Source organism: Equus asinus, chromosome 5 (genome assembly GCF_041296235.1).
Source record: "Equus asinus isolate D_3611 breed Donkey chromosome 5, EquAss-T2T_v2, whole genome shotgun sequence".
Classification (NCBI taxonomy): Eukaryota; Metazoa; Chordata; class Mammalia; order Perissodactyla; family Equidae; genus Equus; species Equus asinus.
In genome coordinates, this window is record NC_091794.1 from 14504065 (window position 1) to 14531183 (window position 27119).

A 27119-nucleotide genomic window follows, 5' to 3' on the forward strand; every position below is an offset into this window, starting at 1 on the left:
AGTCCAAAGGCCAGATGATCTGGCAGCAGGCAAGAGACAACTAGAGATCCTACATCTAGGCAGTATCTGAACAGTAGGCATTGATGGGCCGGACTTTTGGACACAAGTCAACATGTTCTGAAGTGGAGCTTATTTATATGCACCCTATCCACACTTCAGACTGGTCTCAATATATGTGTGTGTTGGGAGCAGGGGTGAGAAGCAGGGGCAAGGCTGCTCTGAGCAGAAGCTTGAGATGGTCAGACACACTGTGCTTAGCAAACAACGCTGGGCTCATGAAACTAGAAATTCTGAACTCTGGATTGTGTGGGGGTCGACGTGCTTTTTCCTCAGGTTGCGCAGTGAGGGTCTATGACTCCTCCCCCTAAAGGTAAACAATAATAGCCAACATATATGAACGTTGGCTAGCTGTCAGTCACCATTCTGAGTGTTTTACTGACATCCACTCTTTTAATCCTGGCAACAAGTCCATTAGGTGGGTACTAACATTATGCCAACTTTTCAGATGAGGAAACTCTGGCACAGAGAGATGAAGCCCAAGGTCCCACAGTTAGGAACCCTCCGAGAGAGGATTAAACTGGGCAGCGTGCTTCTAGAGCCTGCTGTGTCCTCCACCATTCAATACTGTCTTTTTGCCTGACGCTTGACTTGTAAAAGGAAGGAGTGTGTTCGTGGGTATTATTCATCTTCAGATGCTCAAAATCTCGCACAATGCCTGGCATGCAGGAGACGCATAATTATTTGTTGATTATATGCAAGCTGGGGCAAGCCCTGGCAACAGACAGCTCCTTGGGGTGGAATGCCAACTTTCTACCGTGGCATGGCTCTGCTGGGCCCATCCAAGCCTCAGCCCGTCACCCATCTAGGCCCCCGGCTCAGCTTCTGCTTTGTATCTGCACCGACAGGGAAAGGCAGAGCAGACGGTTCCCAGAACAAACCAGAAAAACAGCCCTCATCTGCTTTGCTCTGGAGCCCACGACCGGCGACCGGCCGGGCACTGCGGCCGTACCCTGCACGAGCCCGGGCTGCCTCCCCCGCCCCACCCCGCCCCGCTCGCCCCGCCTCCCCGCCCCGCCCCCCATCGGCCCGCTCTGCCCCTCCCGCCTCGGGAGGTCTCCCCCGCCCCGCCCTCCTCACAGTTGAAGGGTGAGCCACCCGGGAGGCCAGTTTGGACTCTGCACCCTCGGGTGCGTTCGTTCTGCTGCCCGCGGGCTGGCTAGTCCTCCTCTGCCCCGTCATGGAAGGGGCCAGACCCCCATCGCCGGGCGATGAATTGGAGCTTTCGGTGCTCGAGGGGCAGCCGGACGAGCAGACCCCTCTCAATGGAGCCGTAGGGAAGATCACTTCACCCGAGGAGCCCTACCCAGCCCAGGTAAGGTCTCCTTGGCGCTGGCGGCGTGATCCGAGCGCACTCTGAGCCAGGCTGCCGGCCAGGACCCGGGCCTGGCACTCGGAGTTGCGGGTTCCAGCCAGCGCTCCGCGCGCGCCGACGCCAGGCGCGGGTGCAGGTGCGCGCTGGAAGATTCGGAGTGGAGCGCTCCAGCCTGAGCCTGCCCGAGCTTCTCGGCCCCTCTGGCCCCCAGGGAGCGTGGGGAATCCTACTTGTGAGGTGTGCCGCTCCCCTCTTCAGAGAGAGAACTCTCAGAGGTAGAAGTGATTTTAAAAAGTTCTGTAACTTTCAGTTTTTCTAAGTAGGGAGGACTAGAGTGATCGCTGGAGGCTTCTCCTTTTCTTCGGAATCTCTTTACCGCCTTGCTACTTCCACCCATCCTCCACCCTATCCTACCCCTCGCTCACCGACCCCCCTCTCTCTCGCCCCTCCCCCCCACGTCCCCATCCCGGCTCACCATCCCCTAGACACACACTTTCTTTTTCCAACCTGGTCATTTGATTTTGCAGGAAAAGAGACGGGAGAGGGGAGAAGGCAGCAAGAACGAGAAGGGCTGCTGGGTGAACTTCCCCTACTCAACTGAAGGGAAATAATTTCAAAGTTCTTGTCCCAAAGAGCTAGCTACGCATGGTCTCAGTCTCTAAAGAAGATGATGTTTAGGCTAAGCTCTTTTCTGATTCAGCCCTAGCAGTGACAGGAGCATTATCCGTTTTCGTCAAATGCTTGTAGAACACTAGAGACTTTGAATTCTGAGCCGTCTACCTTCTGATTAACCCCTGAGACTGGCCAGAGGTTTACTGGTACATGGAACTCCCCATATATGTAGGGTTCCATCCTGATCTTTCTAGGTCATCTCCCACCCCTTTGGTTGCTCAACTGTTAATGTCAGGGCTAAGCGGGAAATTCAAAAGTTGGGAGCATTGCTTTTGCCTCTGCATTGATTCCTGTGTGCTTTTATGGGTACCTACAGGTACTTGGAGAGTAGTTGAGGGCCTTATATTTGAATAAAAGATGAACCCCACAGAAGAACAGAAGTTGGAGGGAGATGGTCTGATCCCTGTGCAAGCGGCCACAACCGTGGACTTGCTGTGTGGCTCCTCCAAGGCAGTGTCTAGGAGTGGGAATTGGGAATACCTACCTCATGTTAGACAAGCCCAGGACACCCCAAAGACTCCACGGTTTAGGACGGAACCCAGAGATCTGAGTTCTGGTGATGCTTTTCACTGCTAAAACGTGGGTCCTGGCACAAGGCACTAAGGTCTGTATTTTCTGAGCCGTCAAATGTTGCTGATGCAAAGTGGCCGGGGAATGCCTCCTCTAAAACAGTGAGGAGTGGAGCCTGCCAAGCACACGTAGGGTATCAGTATTTTGTCATTGTTTAGCACCTGCCCAGGAGAGATTGCTCTTTCATGTTCTAATGACTTCCTCCTTGGTCAGCTGTGTACAGATGTCCTAGACTTCCTTGTGAACTCGCTTTGTAGGTCACCCGGTAGGAAAGCTGTGGTGACTAACAGAATGGCATGAAGGTAAAAGGTTACATTCTAGAAAGGCTTGAACAGGAAAAACTTTAAGAAAGAGGAAAAAACCCCTCATCTGAGGTGTTAATCATTCTCTTTGGTTCCACAGAATAAGTAGAAGTGTATTTTAAATTGAAAAGCCCATTAACGTAGCATCCTTCAAAGCGTTGGCTAGCACAATTACAGATTCAGACTCAAGCATTTTGTGTGTAGGTCGCCTTTATCTGTTAAGATTTCCAATTTTGAAATGTAGCTTAAGTCCCTGGTTTTTATTAGCCACGTGTTTTGTACCTATCATGTGCCAAATATTTCTCATACATAAATGCATTTCATTATCACCACAAACTTAAGAGGAAGGTGTCGGTATTCTGAGCTGACAGAAGAAGAAACTGAGTGAAGAAGCTGAGGCTCAGAGGAGTTACCAGAATACTCAGGTTCCCTCAGGGGTGGCTCTGAGATTTGAACTTAGGCTTTTTAGGTTTCAAACCTATGGTGTTTTTCTTGATTTAGTTTATATGTATTAACATATCATTTAAATATATAAATATATAATTTATACTCATTTATGTATAATTGTCTAAGTTATGTGTTACTAATTTCTGTAAGTTGAGGAACTGAAGTGAATATGAGGCGCTGAGTGGTGTATCTGAAATGGTGAGAGAGTGGCAGGTGGATGGGTGGACAGCTGAGAGTTTTGGATCATTGGGAAGAAGACATGCCATCTCCTGGGTCTCTTCCTGCTTGGAAGGGCCATCATGGCAGTGGAAAGAACTTCTTTCTCTTTCTTTATCTGGGTTTGGTGCTTGAGGGACAGGAATGTAAGCCAGTGAACTTCACTTGCTTTCCGTTATTGTAAACATGGCAGTATAGATGGGTCAAAAGTGAAAAAGGAATTGAGCATAATAGAGTGAGACTGGTTTTCTTTTTTATGGCTCATTACACGGGCTCAGACCTCAGTTTCCAAACAGAAGTCACAGAGACATGGTAGCATCATTATAATAATAATCATCCAGTACATTGATAGTTTTGAGGCAGGCCAAGACTTATATGAATGGGCTGGCTAAAAATTAGCCCCATTGCCACTTGTTGTTCAGAATTTAGGACAAGAGTCAACTGCCTTTTTTGTGCTTGGACCAAGAAGTGGATTAAACCCCACAATGAATATTACAAAGTCTTCATTGTAAGAAGCTTTTACTACATGCTTACAAATTTTTCCGTGATCTGTGTAGTATCTGCTCATGATTGAGCCAAAGCGAAGAAGACCTTTTTGTATCTAAGAGATGGGTAGTCCTGTCATTGTTGTAGGACTTTGTGTTGTGTATTTAGATCTTTATCTGAGGAGGGATGTGAATACCTGGGGGATTGTTTAGAGAAAAGCCACAAAAATTCTTGAGCCATATGATGCAGTCATAGAATGAAAGATGCAGTTTGCAAAACTCTTTGGAAGGCACCCTGAAGGAGACCCCCTGTGGCTTCTCCTCATGACCTGGAATTTGGGCAAGAGAGAACGAGGAAACCAGTGGAGGAGGCCGTGTGTGTTCATGACCCAGTGTGCACAGGTAGCAGACATCTGCTGTATTAGAGGCTCCCCACCCTGAAGGCACAGTGAGGCAAAGCACTCCTGGGGCGCTTCTAAAAAATGCTGAGTCCTCGGTTGACTCTAATGTACAGACAACTGAGGAGCCCTGTAGTCTATCGTTAGGTTGAGAGGACAGACTGCTTACAATGACTAAAGTCTGGGAAGAGTAATCATGCAAAGGACAGTGGTCTCTGCAATTGGGCTGATGACAGGACAGTGAAGGGAGCCAGGGTGTAGGGTGGGAGCTTGGCGCTGGACAGGAAGAGGCATTTCCTACAGATGAGGGCTGTGTGATTCTGAGCTCAGTTCCCCCAGGAAGTCACAGAGTGGGGGTCTCCTCAAACCACCAGGGTCCCAGTTTATGGTCTGTGAGGGTCAACGTATATGAAGGCACAAGAGGCCAAAGAGTCCGGTGGACCCTCATTCTGCGGCTCATTTGAGACTCCAGACCTTTTCATTTTGTACTCATTTTAATCGTCCCCACTGTCTCTTGTATAAGGACTGAAAATGGCACGTGTCTTGGGAGCTCTGTAAATAGGAAGCTCTGTTTCTGTCCCGAGAAGTTAAAGCGTCCTTGTACTGAGACTTTCCCCCATGTGCCTTCTTAAGCCCCTGGCTTTGGTGACTTTGGAGCAGTTCTCAGTCTTCAGCTGTGGGTGAGAGGTGGCTCCAACCCTGGACTCCAGAGACACTTACTTGAGAGGGTTTCCTCTGTCCAGATATTTCTGGGGCCTTCACCGTGCCCCCCACACCCAACCTGAAGGGCTAGTGTAAGGTGCATGCAGGGGCTCCAGTGTGACCTCTACTCTAGATTTTCTCACAGTACATTCTTAAAATTTTTGGAGTCCTCTGTAACTAAGCAACACGCATTCATTAATTGCCTATTATCTGTATGAGGCCCAAGTGTGGGATATAAGAATGGGAAGTTTAAGAACCGCCCTTCTGCCTATGCTGTCACTTTGCCTGGGAAGATAAGGCCAGTATCAGTTTCTATTTGAACATGAAACCAGATAAGGCAGGGGGGTGGTTGGGGGCCCCCACAAAAGGAGAGATTGGACATGGCTTCTGAAGAGTGAAAGGCTTCCGACCAGAGGTCGCAGCTCTGGGCAAGCAATTGATTTACTTTGGGAGGCTGAAAATGACAGGCTGGGCCTGTCCCCACCTCCCCTCCAATCTGGTCCCCGCCGTCCAAGTAGGGCCTAGGTATGTGGAGTTCACGTTCCTCCCTGGGTGATTCTGATAGGCGGCCAGCCTTGGGAACGTCTCACTGAGAAAGTCTGAACCGTAGTCCTTTGCACTGTGGACAGTTTCCTTTTCTGATGGCCACCACCAGCGTCACGTTAGGAGAGAAAGTAAACTAGGTGTCGATGCAGGGGTGAGCCTTGGGAACTGCCTGTTCCTGCTTTGTGGGACAAGTGAACACTCTGAGTAACGATTGCTCCCGTTTCTTGAGTTCCTAGTATTTGTTTAGCAAGTGGTTCGTGCACCTGATCTCTGGTTTTTACCACAGCCCTGTGAGCTAGATTTGTTATTTAGATGTTGTACAGTTGAGGACTTTGGGGCTGGTGAATTTCGGTGGCTTGCTGATAGTCACCCTACTTTTAAGTGGTATAACTGGAATTGGAATCCTGATACAGAAACACGCTTTTCCCCATCGTAGTCTGTTGTTTCCCATGGTCTCCATGTTGGAATTGCCTAACAGCTCAGTGGGAAACAGGAGAAGAGTCATGGAACCTTTTAGGGGCAGGTGGTGGCACTGAGAGTGGAGGCCCCCCACGGCAGCCAGGCATGTTTGTAACCTGGAGCTGTGCACAGTGATGCCAGAGGCTGTGGACAAGAGGGAGAGTGCTCTAGCTTTGCTGCGATGCACAGCTGGTATTAGTTCTGGCTAAGCTCTCTGAACTGCGTCTTTGAAATAGACAAATGGCTCCCTTGCAGGGCAGTCAGAATGAGGTGAAATGGTGTTGGTGTTCAATAAACCATGGTGGTTGTAATTACTTCCTCTAACTCCACACTCCGCCTCACTATGCCCCTTGCAGCTTGTTTCCTGGTGTCTCTACCGTCCTTCCCTTCATTTCCCTTCCCAGGCCCTTATTACATAGAGTGTGGGCCACAGCAGTAGGTTCTTAGCTTTTTCTTGGTGTGTCCATTCTAAACTGCACATCGTTTTTCTGTTAATCTTCAGTTTAGCTCCTGTGTTCCAGAACCTTCAACAGGTTCCCAGTACACACCAAATTAAGCCCAAACTGCTCTGGCAACATTCAGAACTCTCAAATATGCTCCAATCTTCCACTCTCTCTAATCCTAACTCTCATTACTTGCTTCTGAAACCCAGATTCCCATCAGACCAGTCTCTTGGCCAATTCCATTGTGAGTTAACATTGAGGATGCTCTTTCCCAGGTTTGGAATGCCTTTCTCTGTCCATCCTTAAATCTTGCCTATTCTTCCCACCTCAGAGCCCCCAGAGCATTTTCTGGCTAACTCCTTTGTGGGGTTCCATTTTGCTCCTTTGTAAACCTGACTCAGTAGACTGTGGCCTCTTGAGGTCAGGATCCTGCTGCCCTCATTTCTGTATCACTGGCCCGTAGTAAGTATTCAGAAATGCTTGTTGAAAGCAAATGACTGCCTCACCATCTCCCTCTGCTCTCTAGGCTAACAAGGAAAGCCCTTGGAGCTCCTGTAATAAGAATTTGATTGGAAGGTGCAAACTGTGGATGGTCATCACCTCTATTTTCCTAGGTCTCATTTTAGTAATCATCGTAAGCTTATGTCTTATTGGAGGTAAGAGGATTTAAACATGGCTAAGTTGATGCATTTTAAGAATTTGTTTAACGCTTATGGCTTACACTGAAATGGAAGATGTACTCATTACTATTTCACTATTTATAATATGAATTTAAAACTGGTTTGGAATATGTTGTATGGGTGGGAGGTATACATAATTCTTGTTTTTTGGTTTTATTTCATTTTTTATTTGTTTGTTTTATAAACTCTAGAAGAAGTATGGACACTATTGGTTTCCTTTAAATTCTACCCATTGGATCTTGAAGGTTTCTTAAAATTTTTAATTTACTTAAATGCTAATTTATGTTGTATTGTATCTCTACACCTGCTTGTTTGAAAAATTGTCTTGTAGAATTTGTTTACTAAAGATAATTATTGTGCATCATCTGATATACATGGTATATTATCATAATGATAATATGAATAATGTATTTGAAAGAGTTTTTAAAACTTTACGGAACATGTATCTGTAAGCTGTCATTATTTTAACTTATTTTAGAAATAACTATTATATTTATGTTGTATGTGTGTACAAAACAAAAACTTACATGGTGCTAAGTATACACTTTAATTATTATCTCATTTTATTTATTTTTTATTATGAATATGAAAATAATACATGTTCAGTTACTCAGAAAGCCCATACATATTATTAATGTTTTGCTATGTTTTCCTCTAGTCTTTTACTTACTTGCATTTTAAAAATAATTTGAGATCCCGGGTGCGGACATGGCACCGCTTGGCAAGCCATGCTGTGGTAGGCGTCCCACATATAAAGTAGAGGAAGATGGGCTTGGATGTTAGCTCAGCGCCGGTCTTCCTCAGCAAAAAGAGGAGGATTGGCAATAGTTAGCTCAGGGCTAATCTTCCTCAAAAAAATAAAAAATAAATAAATAAAATAATTTGAAATCAGATTTTTTTAATTGTCTTGTGGCTTACCTTTTGGATTTTAATGGTATATTGAGACCATTTTGCCAATTTATTAAAAATTATTTGTGGATATCTTTTTAATACTACATGATGTATTCTTCCACACCATTTTAAAGCTTTTTAGGTCGTTGCTAATTTTTTATCATTTTCAGTATTATTAAGGTTTTTATGATGCATAACTATAGCACCCTCCTGTGGGCAATCATTTCAATTTCAAAACAGGAAAGAAAAAAATTGTTCTTATTTGTATGTTGGGGTGATTGCAGGGAGGGCTCTTCTGGACCTGGGATAGTCTTGAGGGTGGTCTGGTCTTCATAAGAATTTGGGTTGAGTCGGGCTTTCCATAACAAACCCAGTCATTGGATGAGAGCAAGAATGGGGAGTCCTTGAGTCTCTCCAGAGGGGGTCCTGGGAATTTTCCTCAGGAGCTAAATTTGCCATTCGCTTCGTGTTCCTCCATCACCCCACCCCTTCATCTCCTGTCTCAAGATTTTATAGTCTCTGAAGGAACAGTAAAACTTTGAAGACAGGTGCCAACCTCCAGCGTGAGTGTCTCGGACGGGCACCATGTTCACTTAGTGACTTAGGGCATTGTTGAGGTGGCCTGGGTGATTCTTTGAGGCCATGGGCTGGTTTTGAGGTAGGGAGAAGTTAATAAGAGGTGCTGCACCTCCTCGATCTTGCTGAGGACAGTAGTTTTGTTGTGAGCATTGATAACTTCCTCTTCCCATCAACTCCCACGTCTGGATGTTGAAAGTGAAGTTGAGTCACACAGTCTTGTCCTATCATAGCTACTTGGTGCTTTCCTCCTCCCCTTCCTCCCAACTCCTCGCTCTCCTGTCTCAGGCTCTGTAGTCCCCAGACTGAGGCTTGGGGACGGGGGCTTGAATAACTGTGGAGTTGGAGTGGACGTAGAAGGGAACAGTAAACACGTCTCAGAACAGAAAGGGTAACTAGTTGGGGACAGGAAAATGGGGCATCCAGGGCGAGGTGCCCTGTGGGGAGGTGTATCATGTCACTGACATCGTTAAGAACTGCTGCCACTTGATAATTTGAGCAGACCAACCTGTGGTTGGTTTTCTTATTGTCAATTTTCTACAGACTGTGCACCTTTGTTGCCTGCACTGGGGGTGGGCTCTCCCCCTACTCTGCCCTTAGTGTGCCACTGAAGTGATGACAAATTCAGGATCATGGCTCAGCTGAAGTCATTGAACTGGGGCTGCCTACACTCTATGGGGAAGAGGCTAGTACTCAGCCAGTCTCACAGGAGACAATGAAATCTTTTTAAAATGGACAATTCTGTGGGCAGAGTCCGGGGAATCCTGTTGAGTCTGGAGGCCTGGTTTTGTCCCAGCTTTTTAGGAAAAGGTATTAATGAATTCTCTCCTTCTCCTTAAGGAATTATAAATTCCTTGGTGTGAAGGGTAGTGGGAAAGAAGCCTTCCTCTCTCTCTCAAAGTTGTTTTCTTTCTGGATAATTTGGCGAATCAGTTAAGCATCCTCAAGGGTTCGACTTTCTTTACTAATTTGCCCCAACCAGGGAGGGGAGAGACCCTGAGTAACACCTTACTAATGAAACCCTTCCTTGGTTTGGGCAAAATATTTGAAATGTTACAAAGATCAAACTGTGACAAGTAGGTGGGTGATTAGAAATATGATTTAAAAGTGGTCAGTTTTAACACTCTAGGGACCCCTATATGATTTGCCCCAGCCTTATGGATATCTACCTGACCACTTAGCTGTCTTAATACACAGGCTTTTCCATGAGTAGGGAAAGTAGCAAGGTGTAAGTGGGGACTTCCTAAGTAATGCTGTATTGTATGGATTTGTTTTGCCTTTGAATTGAGAATAAGAGCTACGTCTTAGGATATCACATGGTCCTGGCAGACAGACAGGTTGCACAGGGCAATGCTCTCTGGTGTAGGATGACTCATGGGAAAATCCTGGGCAGACAGCATGAACAAGCTACAAGCTACCAAGGTCCTTGAGAGCAGGAAGTTAATAGCAAATCTGTAGGCCCAGGACCTTCAAATTTCTTTGCATTTTCACTTGTTTCTCTTTCCCTCAAGTCTCCTGTGTTTCTCCACCTTCCGAAGACTGACTTCTTCACCTGTGTTCTCCACAGAATCCTCTCCAGCTTCCTCTGACCCAAGGACCTTCAGATAGCTCCATCTCTCTCTAAATATCCTCAGGCTCTTCTCAACTTGGGCCTCTTGAAATGTGTCGGCGTTCTCTCTCCTTCAAAACAATCTTCTGTCAGAATCTGCTCCTTCATTTAGATAATTTTTCTCTCTTTCACTGGCAGATTTCTAGAAAGAGAAGTCTACATTTGGATCTTACCTCCTGCTCACTCCTAAACCATTGGTCCCAAATTGTTCTTCCCAAGGTCACCACCAATTGCTTGATCATGAAACCCAATGGCCTTTCTCCGTCCCCTGCAAATAGGAGGAAGGCTTCGGCTCTGTTACTCTCGTGTGCTCTTCTCCATCTACAGAACCCCTGGACTTTAGGTCTCTTGCTATTTTAGCCTTCAGCCTCTCATTGTGGTGCGTGAGGCTTGTCTTCAGCCTTCTTACTTTTCACGTTCTTCATTGTTTCCCTTGAGAAAGTCATTTAGTCCCAAAGCAGCAGCCATCCCCTCCAGGAGGTGACTCCTAGATCTGCTTCTACACATTTTTCCTGAGTTTTAGTCATAGTCTGCTAGAGAGCTCTGCCTGGAAATAACTCATCTTCTCAATCATTATCTATGTGAAACTACGATTTGTGTGTGTCCCTTCCCCAGTTAGCTTACCTGTTATAGTTTCATGGGGAGTCATGAGACCAGATTAATTCCAGCTCTGCCACCATCCTGTTGTGTAACTTTAGGCAAATTCTTCAACCCTCTTGGCCTCAGTTTCCACATTTGTAAAATATAAATGATTTCTGAGTCTGAGTCGATAAATGTATCCTTACCCTACTACTTACTAGCTCAATTCTTGTGAACAAATTCCGCATGTTCTCTAAACTTCAATGTCTTCATTTTAAGCTCAGGTCGCATGGCTAATATTGGCCAAAACTTGGGTTCAACCTAAGTCTGCCTCCCTTTAAAGCCAGCTTTGTTTCCACTGTCCTGGGCTTTCTCCCTCCCACCTTCCTTCCAGTTCCCACTGCTGTCTGTCAAAATTGGTCTCTCCCAATCTCATGTCCAGTGGGCTCTCTGCCGCCCCTTCTGCCCGTCCACCATCAGCAGATTCACCTCCACCTCCTTCCCGTGAGACACTTAACAACCCTCCATTAACTTCTGAAGACATCTGGCATTTAAGGCCTCCCTCTCCAGTCACATGTCTTATATTCCAGCCAAAAAGCAGTTTTCATGTACCTCCAATGTTCTTTGTATGTATTGCGATTTTTTTAAACCCGTTTTTTCTACATGGAAAATACTGCCCAGTTGAAGTCTCATTAGTGACATAAAAACTTCGGACTGGGTAAACTCATTTTTATTGTTATTTTAACAAATACAGCTATTTAGCCAGGTCTGGGTTCAGATTCGTTATTCAGATGATTCAAGTTAAGTACATGTCATTAGAGCTGATTGTAGAGACCTCTTTTAGAACTTGGCGTCTGTTCTCAGGGCCCTTGAGCTCAGCAGTCGTGTGAACCCTGTATCCATCCTCCGGCATCCCCTCTTCCTTTCCAAGGCCCTGATATCTGCTATGGAAATGTACCTAGTGGGTGTAACACTCAAAGATGTATCCATTGCAGCATCATTACAGTGGAAAGCTCAAAACACTGAAAGTGAGATTTAAGTAAATGGAGCCAATTATGAACATTTATGTAGCCGTTAAAATAATCTTTGCAAGGAATTTCAAACATGTGGGGAATGGCTTCTGATATGTTAACAACAACAACAACAACAGAACCAAGACAAATAAGCAATGACAACAACAAACAACAAAAAGTAGGGTACAAATTATCTGCTCATTAAGACCTCAACTATATGATATAACATGTGGGGGAAAATCCTTTTGATTAAAGGATTATTGGTATTTTTTTCTTGCTTTGCTACAATTTCCTGTACTTTGCAAGTTTTCTGCTATGAGGGCTTAACTTTTATTGTCAGACAGCGTAATGTAGTGATTTACAACAAATAAGGAGGCAGGGATAATTCCCTGCGTTTGGGGTCCCCAGGATCACCCCTAGATTCAGTGATTTGCTGGGTGAACTCACAGGATGCAGCATATAGTCACTGAGATGACGATGACTTATTACAGCCAAAAGATATAAAGCGAAATCTGGAGGAAACCAGGCACAAATTTCAGGACACGATTCCTCCAGCAATGAATTGCGACATCACACGTGAAATGTTATCTACAAGAAGCTCATTAGAGACTCAGTACCCAGGGTTTTTACTGGTGCTGGTCACATAGGCAGCCTCTGCCTGGCACATAATAAAATTGCAGACTGAGAAGGAAAAGAGATGTTCGCATAAGCCACGTTGTTTGTACAAACACTTGAGGCACAGTGAGCCACTCTTATCAGGGAATGGTGGAACCCTCCGGAAATCCCAGTTCCGGGAGGCCAGCCCCAGCGCCAGCCTCGAGCAGGCCTTTCTAAGCCAGCAGTCTCAGGCCTGCTCTGTACCTCTTTATTTATTTATTTATTTTTATTTTTAAAGATTTTATTTTTTCCTTTTTCTCCCCAAAGCCCCCCCGGTACATAGTTGTATATTCTTCGTTGTGGGTCCTTCCAGTTGTGGTATGTGGGACGCCGCCACAGCGTGGTTTGATGAGCAGTGTCATGTCCGCGCCCAGGACTCGAACCAATGAAACACTGGGCCGCCTGCAGCGGAGCGCGTGAACTTAACCACTCGGCCACGGGGCCAGCCCCTGCTCTGTACCTCTTTCCTGCACCTTCCCTTGCTCCTAATGCCTCACATTTCCAGACTTTCTCCGGGAATGCTTCTCAGGATTCTTACTTCTTTTCACCTGCCCTTCTTTCATAAACTGAAATTATTCCATTCTGGCCTTTTCAGAGTCCAATAAAAGAGGCTGATTATGTTACATTTGAAGCATGGGCTTTGAGAGAAAAGTCTACCGCAACATGAGCACCTGGTTCTGTCCACCCACGCCTTTCTCAGGGCCAGGGAGCTGGTCCCTGTGTGGGCCCAGTGGTGAGGCTGGCAGCCAGCCGGGGGAGCAGAGTTAGCACCGTGAGTGCCAGCTCCCAGCGTCTGGCTCCTGACTTTGTGTGCTTTTCCATGAGCTCTAACTGCTTACACATCAATTAGCTCACAGTCGTTAGAACACACGCAGCCACACGGAACTCAGTGACCCAGGAATGTAAGTCCTGTGTGCCCTGGGGATCCTGGTGCAGTTTGGTCTCCCTTCCTCAAACAGTGTGTCAACATTCCTCTCCTGTGGGAAATACTCCAGAGTGATGGCTTCCAGCCTGTCCCCATCCTCCTGGGGAGATTTCAAGACATGGGCTCACGTGTTCATTTCTTGTCCCCTCTCTGTTCTGATGGATGATGACACTTCCTCATCATATGCACAGAACTGAAGGTGATTCAGTGAGGTCGCTTGCTCTCTCTCTGTTCCCCATCACCCACTGTTCACCCCCTAGACTGTCTCCCAGCGCTTTTCTCGACACCCGTGTACATAGCTAAGCTGCACGTTCAGTTTAACAAAGAAATTCATGTTCTCCCTACTCCCTGCTGACAGCCCTTCCCCAAGTCTGTATTCAGTGGAGTCTGAGACCTCTTATGGCATAAAGCAAACAATCAAAATTTTTATCATGATGGGGGCAACACTGGGTCTTTATTTGGTCTTACTGAGAGCAGAAAGCATTTCTGCTTGTCCTTGCTTATTGTGTCCAGGCTTTAACCTCGATAAATGCTCATTGTATTTTTTTTAATGTATAGCAGCCAATGAAAGGAATAAATTTATTATTTTATACATGCATTTACTTTACTTTTGCTTTCTATTCCCACCCCTCATTCTCTTTAGTAACTTACATCGATGAAGATGAAAACGAAATACTTGAATTATCATCAAATAAAACATTCTTGGTCAGGCTAAAGATTCCAGAAGAGTGTGTTCCTGAAGAGGAGCTGCCTCACTTGCTCACCAAAAGGGTAATGGTGTCTTACACATCGTTTACTGATTTCTTCACATTGGAATATGAATTCTGCTAGAACAGTTGGCTTAGAACAATGGAGCAAGTAGCTTCAAGTTCAGATTCTGTGTGGATTTCGGCAGGAACCGATGCTTCGAAATGTGTTTTCTGTAGCACAAAGCCAGAGGGAAGAATTCTGGCCTCTGGCTACCCACATCCTGGAGGACACCATTCTGTTCCCTCACTCTGGTCTTCTATTTCATTCACCCTGTAGCTTCACTGAGGATCTAGGGTGCACTAAATAACACACCGAGTGCCAGGGCCACAAAGTCTGTGCCCTCACTGGGGCTCACTGTCCAAGTAGGGGAAGCAATTAAATAGATAGTTATGAACCGGAGCGACATGTTCCATCATTGAGATACGTACAGTGTGTTTTACAATCACAAAGGAGGGGCATCTAAACAATCTGAGGTGGGTTGGAGTGGCATCTAAACAAGCCGGGGTGGAGGCTTGGAGGGCCTCTTTGAGGAAGTGGTATTCAGGATGAGTCTTGAAGTCTGAGGTGGGAGTGTTCTAGATAAGACAGCAGAGAAGGGGATCTGCTTGCAGTGTCCTGTGGCCTCAGCTCTCTGTGTGGTGGGGACTTGCGGAGGTGAGGCTGAACAGGAAGGGAGGAGTCAGATCATGAAGGTTTCCCCACTCTTTGGTAAGGGATTCAAAGACTTTAATGTGCAGGTGGACGTGGTCAGCTTTTCGTTTTAGGCTTTCTGTGCGATGATGGAGAAACCCTGGAGGCAGAGAGCTGAGTTAGAAGGTATTGTAGTAGCTTAGGTGAGGGGGCCTTGAACTCGGGCAGCACCAGGGGGAATAAGGAGGAGCCAAGTGAGATTTCAGAGGTCTTCTCACTCAAAAGGACTTAATGGCTGGGTGGATGTTGGGGTGAGGGAGAGCGTGGCGCCAGTGTCCTGGTTGGGTGGCCGCGGCGTGGGTGGATGATGACATCATTCATGGAGTGGGAAATGCAGGAGAATGTTCTCTGTGCAATGTAAGCACTCTGTAGCCAGACCATGAGAATTGGTTTGGACAGTCTAGTCATCCTGTCAAGGTGGTTCACAGGCAGTAAAGTTTTGATAATATCTGAGCAAGACCAACCTGCTGTCCATTCCACTCTTCTCTGCAGCTGGTAGGTTGAATGGGGTGAGTCCTCTTCATTTGGCTTTCATTTGATTCCTACAAAAGCTTCTGAAGGAGGCAATTCCATCTAGGTCACTCCAGGGTCAGTTTCTGGGTCCCCAAATGCAAGACATTTCATGGCTCCTTTGATCACAGAAGTTTGTACTCTGGGATGATTATTCCAGGTTTTCTGTGAGTGGCTGAGTGAGTAGCCTCTGGCTACTTCTCTCTTGGCTGCTTTTTGAATCGGGGGATTTGCATTTGCTGAGCACAAATGAAATGAGTTAACATCCACATGGGTGAGCTGTTACAGACTGGACTCTCCATGTCCAAGAGAAGTGGGTGTTAATCATTCATCTTCAGGCCTTAGCTCTTGCACAGAGCTGGACATGGGCAGATTCCGCAGGTGTTTTTAGCTCATCACTGTGCCCTGATATCAGTTTCCTCTAACGATCTCAGCAATAATGACAAGATTTGGGGAGTATAAGCTGTAGGTGCCCTCATCCTCTTGGCTCTACCTTTGAGAGACTGAATTGTCACCAGGTGGATTAAGTTGGGGTGTGTTGTGGAAATGCAACCTCCTTGAGATTCCATTTGGAGTCTGGTGGGAGACAAGATGGGCAGAGCTCCCTCAGGGCACTGCTGTTTTGGGTATTTGCTGCTGCTTGCTCCTGGATAAAATCATGGGGCACTGAGCTGTAATGGCTGCAGCTGAGCACACTGGTCTCAGCACAAGGGTGCCCTTGGATGCTGTGAGGTTTCCAGAACAACGTCAGGGCTGAGGCTTCAGGCTGGGAAGGAGTGGGTCTGGCTGGGCTCTATTTTTTTTTTTTAAGATTGGCACCTGAGCTAACAACCGTTGCCAATCTTTTGTTTTTCTGCTTTTTTCTCCCCGAATCTCCCCAGTATATAGTTGTATATTTTAGTTGTGGGTCCTTCTAGTTGTGGCATGTGGGACGCCGCCTCAATGTGGCCTGACGAGCGGTGGCACGTCCGCGCCCAGGATCGGAATCAGCAAAACCCTGGGCCGCTGAAGCGGAGTGAGTGAACTTAACAACTCGGACACGGGGCTGGCCCCCTGGCTGGGCTCTTGAAGGCCTGGCCATGGGCTCACTCCAGCCCCAGAGCTGTGTCCGTTTGGAAGAGTATGACAAGATCCCAGCGCAGTCCTTCTGCTTTATGCTACAACCTGTCTGCTAAAGAACAAGCCATTTAGCCTACAAATGTAAATTTAAAAGAAGTACAACATAAATATGTTCAGCCCCATGGTCTTGAGTACTGCTCGGTTAGGATTCACATCTCTGAAACTTGATGAAAAGACTAATCAAAGACTGGGAGAAGATATTTATAACCTAAATCCAACAGCTAGTATCCAGAATATAACACCAATCACTTCAGACAGATAAGAAAAAGACATCCCAAGAGAGACAGGAAACCAATAGGCAATCCAAAGGTGAGAAATCTTAAAGAGTTAAGCACACGAAAAGATACTCAACCTCACTAGAAAGCAAGACAATGCAAATTAAAACAATGGAAAGCACAATGTTATAGCCCTCAGATTGGCAAAAATCTAAAAATCTGGTAACACTAAGTGCTGACAAAGCTGTGGGAAATGGACCACTTCTGCATTGCTGGGAGGAGAGTAAAATGGAGAACGATTTGGCAAGACTTAGTTAAGTTGGAGATGCACCTGCTCTTGGACCCAGCAAGTCCATTTCGTGGTGGATGCCCAAGGGAAGCTCTTACATGTGTAAGAAGAGAGGTGCAGAGATGGTCAAGGATGGTAACTTCAGCATAGTTTGTAATAGGGAAAAACTGGAAACAACGTGATTGACCATTAGTAGGGGAATGGATAAGTCGATGCAATCGCTGAACGAGGTCTGTGCAGGAGTCAGGAGTTAGGTTGAGTGACCTCAGTCTAGATGGACCATTATGGGTAAATCTCAAACGAGATTTTGAGTGAAAAAAAACAAGTCTTAGAAGATTATGTAGAATATGGTACTTTTTATTTGAATAAAAACACAAATTATATATTGATGTGATTACACGAAGAAGTATTACATTTGTAAAAACGTGCATGAGAAGGATCCCTGCCAACTTCAGGACAATGGTTAGTATCAGGGGAGGGGGAGGAAAACCGGAATAGTGTGTAGGAGGAGCTTTAGCTTCGTTCTGTTTCTTAAAGTAAAGGGCTGAACTCAATATGGTAATATGTGAAGACATGAGACCTAGGTAGTGGGAAGACAAATGTCATTATTTTTTATGATTGCAATGTTTCATGTATAAAAGAAGAACTCCATGTCTTTGTAACTATAGACCAGCCCACTTGGTCCCATCATCCAGGGGAAAGTGCTGTACCTCTGTCTTAGTAAGGCTGTTTCTCCTTATAGTGAAGCCCTGGAGAAAGAAGAGAAGGGGCCCTTGTCCAGTGACGTCCCAGGCCCCGAGTGGCCTGTTCTACAGTCTTCCCAGCCACTGGGTGTTCTCTCCTTCTCTTGAGTCTGTGTGGGCTCGGGCTGCTGACCACTCTCACCATGAAGGCCACAAGGTGTCAGCGAAACATAGAAGAGATGTTGAAAATCCTGGCCTGATCCTTATAAATGAGGTTCTTTTATGTGAGTGTGAACTTGAGTTTTGGTTGGCGGAAGGCCCACCCCTTCCTATTTCTCGATCCAGAGCCTCTGGATGAGGCAATTCCCAGCTGGAGTGTAATCCCCTGTGTCTAGGAGCAGTTCTGCTTTGTCAGGTGATGTGCAACATGATTCAGCAATGATGAGTGTGGTGGTTTTATTTTTCCTGTCTGTTTTAGCTCACAGATGTGTACAGTTCATCCCCATCGCTGAGTCGTTATTTTACTTCGGTGGAAATAGTGGACTTCAGGTAAGACTGTGGAGGATTCCGTGTTGGTCTCTTTCTCTGGAAAATGACACCCATCACCGTTGACCTAGAAGGACTCTCCAAGTCTCAAAGCATGAAGGGAACCAGTGACAGATAGAATCATAGTGTCAGCGCTGGGAGGGTCTTTGGAGACCAACTAGCTCAACTCTCTTATTTTACAAAGGAGAAAAATGAAGCCCAGGTTAATTATATGACTCAACAAGGTCCCAGGGAAGAGAGGAAAGGCCAGTCCCAGGTACACCAGTCCTGTTTACCAGCAGATCCCAAATAAGCTAAGGGTAGAAATAGAGATAGATCTCAGATAATGGTGGGATATACATAATATGATCCATGCTTGTGCTTTTGAGGAACACAAGTAATGCAGGAGGCCATGCTCTTTGTATAATATTGCAAATATAAAGCTAGATACTGCAGGAAAAGTATACCCTCTGCCCCCCTGCCCCTGGACACTATGTGTGCCAGTCAATTCCAGACGCAGAGTGAATTCCGCTCCCTACTGTGAAATGAACAACCATCCACAGTTTGGTGTGATTTCTTCTATACATATATTTACCGTATATACTTTACATACTATACATGTATAGCATATGTACATACATATGTATTTTTTGTTTTTAAATTTCCTCCTAATCTTTAATGTTTTTGTATATGTCTATGGACACTTAGGTAAAAGGATATATGTGTGTAGAGCAGTCAGTCATTGATTATCTTTTTGTATTGTTAGGACAAGATTTACATGGCAAAGCTTTATTATCCACTGTTCCTAAGATATCCCTGGAATGTGACCATCAAAGGCAGTATTATATTGAGGTTTCCCTCTCAAGCCATACATTTCCCAAACCATAATATGAGTAGGCCTGGGAGGGGAAGCATGTAAAGCCGGTGGTAGCACAATGAGGCGGGAGCACGATGGACCTGAAGTCTGGAAATGTGTATGGTGGTAGGTTGCCTTGGCAACAACTCTATTCCTCGTTCCTTATGGATCCCCAATGTGCATGTTACTTTATGGTGACTCCTTTGACATTGCTCATTTTAATCATAAACCACTAGTATTAAAATGCCAGTGAAATTTAGGGGGAGAAATGAATAATCAGACCCAACACCTTTTCCTCTGTGCACTCGCCCCAACTTGAAACTCAAGGACTGAGACAGAATTGAGAGAGGAAAGCCGCTCAGAGCCTGAAGGGTCTTTCTGAGAATCCAGCCTCACGTTATGGGTCGAGAGGAGGTAGGATTGCATAATGGGTTGGGGTAGACATTGGGAAAAACCCATCAGACAACTGAGTAAAACGTGGCTAGAAACCTGAAGACTTGATGTTAGAGAATCTGTTTTTAAAAGTTATTTGGAAGAAAAACTCAAGTATTTGTGGGCAAGAGACAGCGAAATCCCTGGCAGATGCGTTTGTGTCTCCAAGGGGATCCTGGTCTCAGCCCTGGACCAGCCCGACAGGAACCTGGGAAAATGCCCATTGGTTCATCAGCTGCTGCACCCACTCTAGTGGAGGCAGCTGGGGCAAAGCCCACAGCGTTCTCCACTTCCCTGAAAATCCATGTCTTCCCCTCAAGATTCAGCCTTATGCGAATTCACTCAGTGACCTGACTTGGTGGGACGAGGATGGGCTGGCCAGGCCAGGTCAGGCAGCGCAATCCTCTCATTCAGCTTCCAGCCTGGTCTTCTGAAGGTCAGCTTCTGGTCCTTTCTGTGAGCCAATCCTAGTCCCTGTCCGTAGGAGTGCAGGGTGGCTGTGTGTCAAGATGTTGCCATCATTAGCGATAATTCGAAGGTGGAGCACAGGTAATGTCACTTGCAAACCAGAGTACCTGGCATAGAGTTTGAAAGTGCATTTTTAAGCCTGTCCCAAGTGGCATCCTTGAAACTGTGGGTTTCTTCAGAGTGCTGACCGTGTATTATTCATTTGAACCACAAAGTTTGGCATACTTCTTGGCTGTGGTAGAGTTTAGTGTAGTGTGAGAGTCTGGGCCTGTGTGACCTGTGGCCACGAGAGGGAGCCCTCTCCCTGTCCTTGGCAGGAACAGTGTTCTGATTCAGGCTCCTGGGACTGGTGTGTCTATAAAACTTGCCCCAGGGTGAGAGTCTCAGATGTGACCGCCTCTTCATTATTTTATTGCTGGCTCTTAATCTAGACCTTCTTGAACCAAGGTAATAGGATAACTGTGAAAAGACTAAATGTTGAGGCAGCATTTAACAAGTGGGATAAGCTACTAATTTTAGCTGAGGATAGCCCTATGATTATTTTTATTTTGGAAATGGGAGAAATATGTTCTAGGAAGATGAAAACTCTCCTTCCTTAGGTCCCCCTCCTGAGAGTTGCAAAGCTGGATCCTCGGGAGTGGAAATGGGGCAGAAAAAGTTTCTTACTTTGGGGACAAACTGGGAAGGCGTGATTTGCTGCTGGTGCTCAGGCAGCCTGTGGGAGTTCAGGAGTTCTGCACCCGGCTGATGACAGGGAGCTTTGGACCCTGAGCTGGCTAAACTGAATAGCCCTGACACACACTTGTAGGGGCAAGGAGATACATGTAGTGTGAGAACTTGGAGAAGGGGATACATGAGGAGAACCGGCTTGCCTGGCCCGCCTTGGGGATATAAGGCTGGTGTTGGAGCAGACCGCATGCCGGCCCTTGGATCATCCTTAACAATAGCTGGGTCATGTCCCTCCCTTCGATGGCTTCTCCCAGTAGACTCCAGGGGATGGGTTCTGGGTGGAAGGAGGAGGTTAGGTTCACCTGGACTTTTGTGATGGACTCATGGAGGGGGTTCTTCTAGGACAGTACACTCTTTGCTATTTTGTACCTGGAAGAACGTGCAGAACAAAAAAAAAAAAATGTTATTGCGAAAATCAATTTCGTGAGTTGTGGTGCAATCCTATTGTTATGTTTACTGTGTCTGTTTGGTTTGACTTTCAGTGGTGAAAATGCCACGATAACCTACCACCTGCAGTTTGGGGTTCCATCGGAAGATGATGGTTTTATGAAGTACATGATGAGCCAGGAGCTGGTGCTGGGCGTTTTGCTGCAGAATTTCCACGATCAGAACGTGTCTGGTTGTGAGACTCTGGGGCTTGATCCAGCGTCCCTCTTGCTCTTCGGTAAGTTGAGCTAGTCAAGAAGCCAGAGCTATGACAGTGGACCAGAGAGCCAGGCTGGGGATGGGGGCGCAGGGTGACTTCTGGCCAGGTGATGCTCCATGCTCTGTGGAGGTTGCACAGTCCCTGCCCGCCATGAGCCCACGGAGGAGTTTGGAGAAAAATCATGAAAAAAATAATTAAGCTGTAAAGACGAGGATTGCTAAAAGTTTCACCCAGGTGCGAAGCTCCGTATCCCACTTCACAGCATCATTAGTAACCTTTGTGGGAACGCTGTGGTTTCACGAGAAGAAAGTGTTGCAGAGTTTGAAATAAATGAGATAGCTAAATCGTTGAAAAATTATCTCAATATGGGGAACGTATCTCTTCTCTTGAAGGCCCCTGAGTCCATTAAGAAATTAATAGAGTGGCATAAAAAGACAAATTAGCCTCTTTAGAAAATTATAATAAATTTATTCATCTACTTCTAAAACGAAGAACAGAACAAGGAAATTGACATGTTATTTAAGAAGCATAGAAATCAGGATCTGAGAACTTTTAACACTTGGTGCAAAACCTGACAAAAAGGAAGGTGGGAAGGTGAAGTGACCCCAGGCCTATGCCATATCCTTCTGCTGCATCTGCGCTGAAGCTTCAACCTTGGCTGGCCTTGACTTCCCTCTCCTCTCGTTTCCCCCTTGATTCTTTGCTTGGAGATACGTTGGCTCCTGATAGCCCATAGGCCAACCATCTCGGATGTTTTCTTTTCTCATCCACATTCCATCAGATGCACTTTCTGTACATTAATAGTAGTAAATACTAGTCGAATGAATGAAAAAGGCAAATAAGGAGGAGATGTGGTTGGCAACAGGCACAGTGCCAGCAGCCTCGAATGGGAAGAGTGGAACAGATTATAAAGGCCGCGTGTCACTAGGTAGCACGAGAAGGGGCAATTATGAGGATATTCAATTTCTTGATGACTGGAGGTGAAAGTAGACTAATCTTGGCCTAAGAAGGCAGAGAGTTATATAAAGCACTTCTTAAAGCTTCCTTTTCCTCAAATTAATTTAAAAAAATGACAGTCAGAAGGCTACATTTTAGCTCATTGGGAAAGTCTCATAAATGAATAATTTCCTCACAGAGCATCTGAATAAATGGAGTGAAGAGGTTATGCCCCCTGTACAGGAATTTGAAAAAGAAAGAAAGGTGAGAAAGAAAGGAAGGAAGGGGAAGGGGAAAGAGAAGTTAAGGAAAGGGAAGAGAGGAAGCAAGGAAAGGAAGAAAGGAAGGAAGGAAGGAAGAAGCCCTTCGACCTCCTCCCGTGTAAAGAGCTGAGGGAAGGGAGGTCCACCTTGCTGAGATGCCTGTGGTGGGCTGCCACGGTGGGACTGGTCTTAGTTTTCGGCACCCCCCTGTAATACTGTGTTACCAGCTCTTTCCAAATGGAGGCGAGGGAGGTGGAGGAGGAAAAGCTTTAAGAGCATTAGGAGGTTGGGAGGGCCATACAGAGTCCATGAAGGGCAGGTTGCTTGTGAGGCCTGAGGAGAGTGGAGAAGACCTTGAACTCCGTGCCTCAGCCTTGGAGACATTTCCTCAGGGCCAGACTGCAGCAGGCCCTGGATGCAGCCGTGAGCTATATGGCTTCTGCTCCTCAGGAGATTGTACTCTTTCAGACATTTCTGCTGGGGGCCAGGGTGGGGGTTCTGTGACCCCACATCCACTTTCCAGAGCATGCATGTGGAGTATTTGAGCCATTTGATATTTTCAGGAATATGAGTGTCAGCGCCCTCTCAGATGGAGGGGTACAGTGAGCTTGTGGGAAGTGAGGAAGGAAGAAGAGAGACTTGGAGAGGCAGGCAGGCTGAGGGAGGGGACACACCCAGAGGCAAACTCCATAGAAAGGGACGAGATGGACGTGGCGGGGATAGGCACGGGGCCCTGAGAGGGACTGAGTGAGACCCAGTGAATCCTTAGGCCAGTTTCCCATGTTCGCATGTGCTGCGGGCCTGGTGGTTTACCCCCACCCTCGCTGTGATGAGCTGGGCAACTAGTTTCCCACTGAGATAATGTTCAGTTCTTCAAAGAGCAAAGATTCTTAACATTGTTTGCTTCGTATACTCCTTAGAAAATTTGAAGATAATCATGCAGTTTCTTTCCAGAAAAAAATGCACATACTCTTCTTCCTACACAAAATTTTACAATTTCAGGGATTCCCTGAGGCCAGTCTGGTTCCTTTGGGGTTCATATGTGTGTACGTGAGTCAGAACCTGAAATTAGATTGTAATTTGGATTCCTGAGGTATTTTGTCTGTATGTATATCTCATCCTTTTTTTTTTTTTTTTTTTGCTGGGAAAGATTTGCCCTGAGCCAACATCTCTTGCCAATCTTTCCCTCTTTTCTTTTTCCCACTCCCCAAAGCCCCAGTACATAGTTATATATTCTAGTTGTAGTCCTTCTAGTTCTTCTGTGTGAGCTGCCATGGCAGCATGGCACTGACAGATGAGTGGTGTGGTTCCACGCCCAGGAACCGAACCCTGGCCGCTGAAGTGGAGCGTGCCAAACTTTAACTGCTAGGCCATCAGGGTTGGCCTTGTATTTCATTCTTTAATTTGGAAGCACACCAACTATTTGACCCAGCTGTGGGCATATTTCGACGCCCTGTAAAAAGAAAAACACACAATATTATAATCATAAGGAATTTTTTTTTTATTTTTTCTTCCAGTTTTACTGAGATATAATTGACATATAACACTGTGTAAGTTTAAAGTGTACAGCATAATGGCTTGACACACATACATTGTGAAATGATTACCACAGTAAATTTAGTTAATATCCATTACCTTATATAGTTACAAATTTTTGTTTTCCTGGGAAAGAACTTTTAGGATCCACTCTTAGCAACTTGCAGATGTGCCATCCCACGTTGTTAACTGTAGTCATCATGTTGTACATGACATCCCCAGGATTTATAACTGGAGGTTTGTACCTTTTGACTACTGTCATCCAAGTCCCTTATCCACCCCCCCCCCCGCCCCGACCTCTGACAACCACAAATTTGATCTCTTTTTCTGTGAGTTTGGGTTTTTTTAGATTCTACATGTAAGTGAGATCATGCAGTATTTATCTTCCTCTGTCTGACTTACATCACTTAGCATAATACCCTCAAGGTTAAGGGAATTCTTTTAATGAATCACCATCCCCCCCCCCCCCCCCCCGCCACCCCCGCCACTCCCCCACCCTGTGTCTTTGAGCTTCTTCACTTTATGGATGGATGGGGCCTGGGGATAAGGAGGGGAAGTCTGGTTTACAAATATGAAAGAGCAGGAGTTATTTTGGACATCATGGGTTATTTTGGACATCATGAGTTATTTTGGACATGAGTTAGTTATTTTGTACTGTTTTCTCACATGCGAAGGAGTCAGCTAGTAGACCAAGTGAGGAACAAAGGCAAAAACTGGATTTATGTGAGAGAGAAGAGAAAAAGCTCCAGGCAATGAGAATAGTGAATCTTGTTTGCACATTTTTGAGGTAAACTGTTGAGCTGGCTGCTGACAGAGGCCAGTGTGTGCCTTCTGTCCTTGAAAGGACTGCCTGGGGAGTAGAGGAAAACCATTTTGGTTGTTTAAAGATTCTCCAGGAAACATGGAGAGTTTAGCCAAAGAGCACTAGTTTTCAACCACGGGCAATTTTGCGCCCCCCCCCCCCACCCCCTTCCCCCACCAACCGCCCCGGGATGTTTGGCAATGTCTGGAGACGTTTTTAGTTATCACAACTGGGAATGTCTGTGGGATACTGGCATCTAGTGCGTAGAGCCAGGGCTTCTTGTAAACATCCTACAACACACATGACATCTCTCTACAACAAAGAATGATCCAGAACCAAACATCAACCCTGAGAACACGGCTGTGGAGCCTATGGGCTCTCTGTGTAGTGTCCCCACGTCCTTGCATGGTCACCTCCCCCTCAGTCAGGCCAGGTCCACACCATTTCTGTCGTCAGAATTTCTCAAGATATATTGCACACGTTTTAAAAAACTGAAAATTTAGAGATATTTTATGGTTAGATCATGAAAAAGAACTAAATGTTAAAATGTCCTCAGCATCCGGAAGGCCTCGTGAAAATGTTATCATGAATTATACCAGAACAGATGAGCAAACAACGTGTTATTTCCCTTTTGAAAAGTATTCAGAGTTGTGGGTGTGTCTGTGTGTCTGTGTGTGTGTTGACTGAAGAATAAACTTCCTCTGTTAGGAATTTACAAACATTCCAATTTTACTTAAGAGTTTATATTCAAACCCAGTGAAATTAAATAAAAACCCAAATGTTTAAAAGGCGAAAGATTTATACGATCTGAAGAGAAACTAGAGTATAAAAACCCAAATGTTTAAAATAATCATGATCTTAAAAAATTAGTGACTTTTATTTGTCTGCACTTTTTTCAGAATGGAGTGGTGGAGGCTGGTCTTCGTCTGAAAGCAGCACTCCCCTCAGTTTGGAGATGGAGAGTATTCATCCCATTCTATGGACAATGTCCGGTGAATTAACGTAGGACTTGCATTGACTAGAGGGGTGGAGATGGTCCTGTTTCTCCTGTTTCTGCAGCTGTGATGTCCAGTGAAACAGCGCCCAAGCGCTGCCCCGGCTGGGTCCAGTCCTGACAAAGGCAGGAATCCAGATGGGGTGGGGGTGATGTGATGGGGTGGGTGGACCTTGCAGTGTGAGGTCACTGCTGTTCCTGAAGCACTAGCTGCCTCCACCCACACGTGGGCGCTTTCTCTTTAGTGCAAGGGTGGCTTTTAGGCAGAATTCTAACCTGTGCTGGTGGAGAGAGAAGAGGGAGAGGCAGGCAGCTTGGTGAGGGAGAACTGAGCCAATCTCTCCCTGAACCCGCCCCCCCCCCCTTCCATCCATTGTATTGGTTGTACCTCTGAGCAAGGCTGTGAGGAAAGGGAAGGCACGTTAAAGACCTAAGCGGCCTAGTGCGGCGCTACTTCCATGACCACTAGCTGCATCTCTCAGGCAGCCAGCCTTGGTGCATCACCCAGTGTTACTGTGTTGTATATAGATACAGAAATAAGATGTGTAGGGGCTGGCCCCGTGGCTGGGTGGTTAAGTTTGCGTGCTCTGCTGCAACGGCCCAGGGTTTCGCTGGTTCGAATCCTGGGCGTGGACATGGCACTGTTCATCAAGCCATGCTGAGGTGGCGTCCCACGTGCCACAACTAGAAGGACCCACAACTAAAAACATGCAACTATGTACCGGGGGGCTTTGGAGAGAAAAAGGAAAAATAAAATCTTTAAAAAAAAAAATGAAAGGAGATGTGTTTCTTTAATTATTTTGCATCTCCTCATTGTTCCTGTGACTCCTGGACACACACCTCTTTTGGAAACCTCCTTTTGGGTCCTTGCAAGTTTTGAGTACAATGTCATCATTTTGGATAGTGTCCCCACTTATATTTTCACAAACTTCCATTGGCAAGTCCCTGAGACTGCTTCCCATCTGTTGTGGATTCTACCCCTTGCGTTTTTATTGTCCAGACTTGCTAGCCTTCCTGTTGGACTCTGAGTCTTCAGGCATTGATTGTGTATCTGATTGAAGGTGGCTGAGCAACAGGAAGAACCTCTGTTTGAAATAAACTGTTGGAAGCTTAGTGCCCACTCATTTGCAGGGC

General features: G+C 45.9%; 1 protein-coding gene across 1 annotated transcript; it reads left to right on the forward strand.

Annotated features, from left to right (window-relative positions):
• The first annotated feature begins 1083 nt into the window (after positions 1-1083).
• On the forward strand, positions 1084-26747 carry C5H3orf52 (chromosome 5 C3orf52 homolog). The gene is made up of 6 exons (XM_044771605.2): positions 1084-1372; positions 7139-7268; positions 14186-14313; positions 18277-18347; positions 21291-21472; positions 25891-26747. Exons 1-6 carry the CDS (start codon positions 1238-1240, stop codon positions 25995-25997), a joined length of 753 nt encoding a protein of 250 aa, XP_044627540.2. The 5' UTR covers positions 1084-1237; the 3' UTR covers positions 25998-26747.
• Positions 26748-27119: the final 372 nt, after the last annotated feature.

Excerpts from the sequence above, each read along its gene's own strand:
- C5H3orf52 (XM_044771605.2), top strand. The coding sequence starts at position 1,238 with ATGGAAGGGGCCAGACCCCCATCGCCGGGCGATGAATTGGAGCTTTCG. Across the intron at positions 1,373-7,138 it reads AGGAGCCCTACCCAGCCCAG|GCTAACAAGGAAAGCCCTTG; the intron begins GTAAGGTCTCCT and ends TCTGCTCTCTAG. Across the intron at positions 7,269-14,185 it reads AAGCTTATGTCTTATTGGAG|TAACTTACATCGATGAAGAT; the intron begins GTAAGAGGATTT and ends CATTCTCTTTAG.